This window comes from Cyprinodon variegatus, unplaced genomic scaffold (genome assembly GCF_000732505.1).
Source record: "Cyprinodon variegatus isolate N-32 unplaced genomic scaffold, C_variegatus-1.0 Scaffold1248, whole genome shotgun sequence".
Lineage (NCBI taxonomy): Eukaryota > Metazoa > Chordata > Actinopteri > Cyprinodontiformes > Cyprinodontidae > Cyprinodon > Cyprinodon variegatus.
In genome coordinates, this window is record NW_015151701.1 from 159,355 (window position 1) to 162,747 (window position 3,393).

At 40.3% G+C, this 3,393-nt stretch overlaps 1 protein-coding gene across 1 annotated transcript in view; it reads right to left on the bottom strand.

The window, feature by feature from the left end:
• Positions 1–1,005: 1,005 nt before the first annotated feature.
• LOC107102389 (homeobox protein aristaless-like 4) overlaps positions 1,006–3,393 on the bottom strand; it is a 38,919-nt gene continuing 36,531 nt past the window's right edge. The window contains exons 4-5 of the mRNA XM_015401676.1: positions 3,050–3,178; positions 1,006–1,450 (exon numbers count right to left, since the gene is read on the bottom strand). Coding sequence (XP_015257162.1) covers positions 1,130–1,450; positions 3,050–3,178 — 450 coding nt within the window. The 3' untranslated portion in view covers positions 1,006–1,129. The remainder of the gene's footprint in view (positions 1,451–3,049; positions 3,179–3,393) is intronic.

Below are 3,393 nucleotides of genomic sequence, written 5' to 3' on the forward strand. Positions count from 1 at the left end.
GAAACTGTCGTTTGGCGAGCTACAGCAAGGAAAACGCTCCCAAGGTGGACAAAAGAAGCGTTTCAAGGACACGCTCAAAGCCTCGTTGAAGGCCTTCAACATCGACCACAACACATGGGAGCAGGCAGCGCAAGACAGAGGAATGTGGCGATCCGCTGTTCAAAAAGGTGCCAAAGCTTGTAAGGCAAACCGGATCGCTGTGGCTGTAGAGCGCAGGCAAGCCAGGAAGATCAGAGCTGCCAATCTTGCACCAGACGCCACCATTCCCTGTCCACATTGCCCAAGACTATTCCGTGCACAGATTGGCCTGATCAGCCACCTGCGTACTCATAGACTCTAACCTCCCCAACCATAGGATGAATAGATGGTCCTCATCGTATCGACGGACGAACAGGAGGAGTTCCAAAACACCTGGACTGTTTGCTGCCAGAAAGATTTTAGTGCTCCCATCGGACCAAAGGGATTGTGGGGGAGTGGCGGTCTAGTGGTTAGGGCATAGAGCTTGGAATCCTGAGGTTCTAAGTTCGAGCCCCACTCCCACAAACTGCCACTCTGGGTCTCTGAGCAAGACCCTTAACCCCACGATGGCAGCCCACTGCTCCACAAAAGGATGGGTTAAATGCAGAGAGTTTATTTCTCCAATGTGAGATTAATAGAGTTCTATTATTCTATTTAATTATTATTAAAAGGCTTTTCTTTGTGTAAAATCAGCCTATCATGATTATTATTAAGGCTTAGGGAGAAAGTAACTTGTTGCTTTTGATTTCTCAACATGACCTAAATTTAAGGCTGTTTTTTTCTAATATTTTCAATGGTAGTTGATGCTATTAATGATTATTTTAAGGCATTTCATTCATTTTTATCTAGAAAATTAACATGTGCTGAAGGTGTTTTTTTTGTATTTGTCTTAAACGCAGCATCTGCTGCTTGTTGTCCCAGTTATCTGGATTGGATTGGCTGCTGTTTGGGCCCCCCTTATCTCCTCTGTCTCCCCCCCCACCCCTGCTCATTTGACCTGCGTTATCATTAGTGCTCTCAGGAAAAACTCTCTCCTCCTACTCAGTGCTGGCTGATGGCTGCTCTGGAGATGAGGCCATCGAAGGGACCAGGGTGGGTCTGCACTGGGACATCATGTAGCCCAAGAGATGGCTGCACTGTGTTCCTTGGCCTTCATCCGCAGTGCAGCTATGCTGGAGGACTTGCGATCTGGATCAACATTGAGGTCATAACCGTTGATTCCACCACTGATCCCGGCACCCCCAAACAGACTGCCCATGTGAGTCTGTCCCATGTGGCTGCTCCCTGGACTGGGGACACTCAGGAAGTCAGAGACACCTCCAGGAGCGTGAGGGTGAGGTGGCATGCAGGAGGGGACGGAATCGCAAGGCATGACACAGCCTGGTACCGGGGAAGTTGCACTGCTGCTCCCGATCCACGAGGGGTTCTGGATCTAAAGGAGAAGAGGAGGAATTATGGTTTAGTACTTGCTTCTAATAAATTATATATGTAGAATTGAAATGCATTAATGAATCAAGTCCACAAGGTGAGAACTTAATAATCTAGAGGGGATGAGTTCAACTCTTCTATGTTTGGCTGCAACCATTTGCTTAATTTCTGTTCTGGATATAATAGATAGATGCAGGAGCAACAACCATGACATCCATCACATTGGAGCAGTTCTATGTCTTCTCTTGTGGGACAATAATGTAGCTGTAGTCTTGCGATCAAATGAAAAAGGAAAATGTTTCACTTTATTAAACTTATTTTATTTAAAAAAGAAAACCAAATTCTGACCTATGAGGTACAAAAGTTCATCTGACGTGAGAAGTAATGTTAGAAAAGGTTGTATAAATTAGGAAGGAATTCTCCACATTAAAAAAGTAGAGTTTTTTTTTATGCATTTTGCTTTGAATTTTATATTTATCCGTTTATATACTCCTATAGTTTAGTCACTGTAAAGACAACAAGATAACTTGGAGTTAAAGTAAAAGAAAGCTTTTAAAGCTGTTGTTGGTTGTTGGTTTTAAATCCAAGGTGCTATCTGTAGCCCTCCTACTCTCTAATCCTTATGCCTCTTTATATAACCTAAGACTAAATACTAACCTGTGAATGTTAAGCACTGTCAACTCTTTTCCAGACTACAATTAAATAGTTGTAAAAGTATCTTGTGCGTTAAAACAACATCAAATCTCCTAAAAACATATATAGTGACCATTTTAAGTCTGGGCAAACTTCATCACAACATAGAAAACTTGACTCCCTCTTTGTTTATGCCCAATAAATACTTCTAAATGAATTTAAAACTATGGAGGATAAAAAGTGCCAAATTTATATGAATAAATACAGCATTAAATAAATAAATAAATGTGTCAATAATTAATTAAATGTGGAATTAAATAAATAAATGTGTCATTCATTAATTAAAACCACGTCACTAATATAAAGTTCCACAATTAAATAAATAAATACAGTGATAAACAATTAAATGTGTAATTCATTAAATAAATAAGGAATTAAATATATAAATGTGTCATTAATTTAATAAAGTACGTCTTCATTTTATTAAAAGAATATATATAATTATTTCAGTGTGCATTTAATTATTTCATGGTCCTGTGTCACAGTGCATCGAAACCATTAAAAGAATCTGTCAAACTCACCCATCAAAGTTAGGGGGCGGGGTTAACGCGAATCGAGTCTCTGTAATCGATTTGCTTCACCTTAATGTGCAGGGTGACCAATCAGGTGTTAGATAACCGCCCCCTAACTTTGATGGGTGAGTTTGACAGGAGCAGGGAGCATTGTGGAGTTAAGGGTCTTGCTCAGGGACCCAGAGTGGCAGTCTGTGGGAGTGGGGCTCGAATTCAGAACCTCAGGATTCCAAGCTCTATGCCCTAACCACTAGGACGCCACTCCCCAGTGAGGTTCACATTGTTCATTGGATTTTACATAAATCGTCTACAGGACACATAAATGATTGGGTTGAAATATTAATCACTTCACTTTTTTTGATAACTACTGTTTTCTGTTTGACCTCTAATATCCTTACCTGTGCATAGTTTTCAGGTCGAGTAAGAAGCGGCAGTTCGTAAGTAGTGGAAAAGTGCGTGCGCACTTGTTGCATCTGGCCAAAACGCTCCCTCTTCCTCCACTTGGCTCTGCGATTCTGAAACCACACCTGCAAAGAAAGCAGTCCATCAGAACAACCAATCAATAATGAAAAGGGATGCCAAAATAAAAATAAAACAAAAATCTGATTTTTTTCCTTTACATCTATACTAAAGTTTCTTATAGGATTTAAAACAGCAAGCTGTTCTAGAAACTGAGCTATTTTACTGATCTAGTCAGAGAAAAACAAGGTGAAATTATTGAATATAGCTAAAAAAAAAAAAA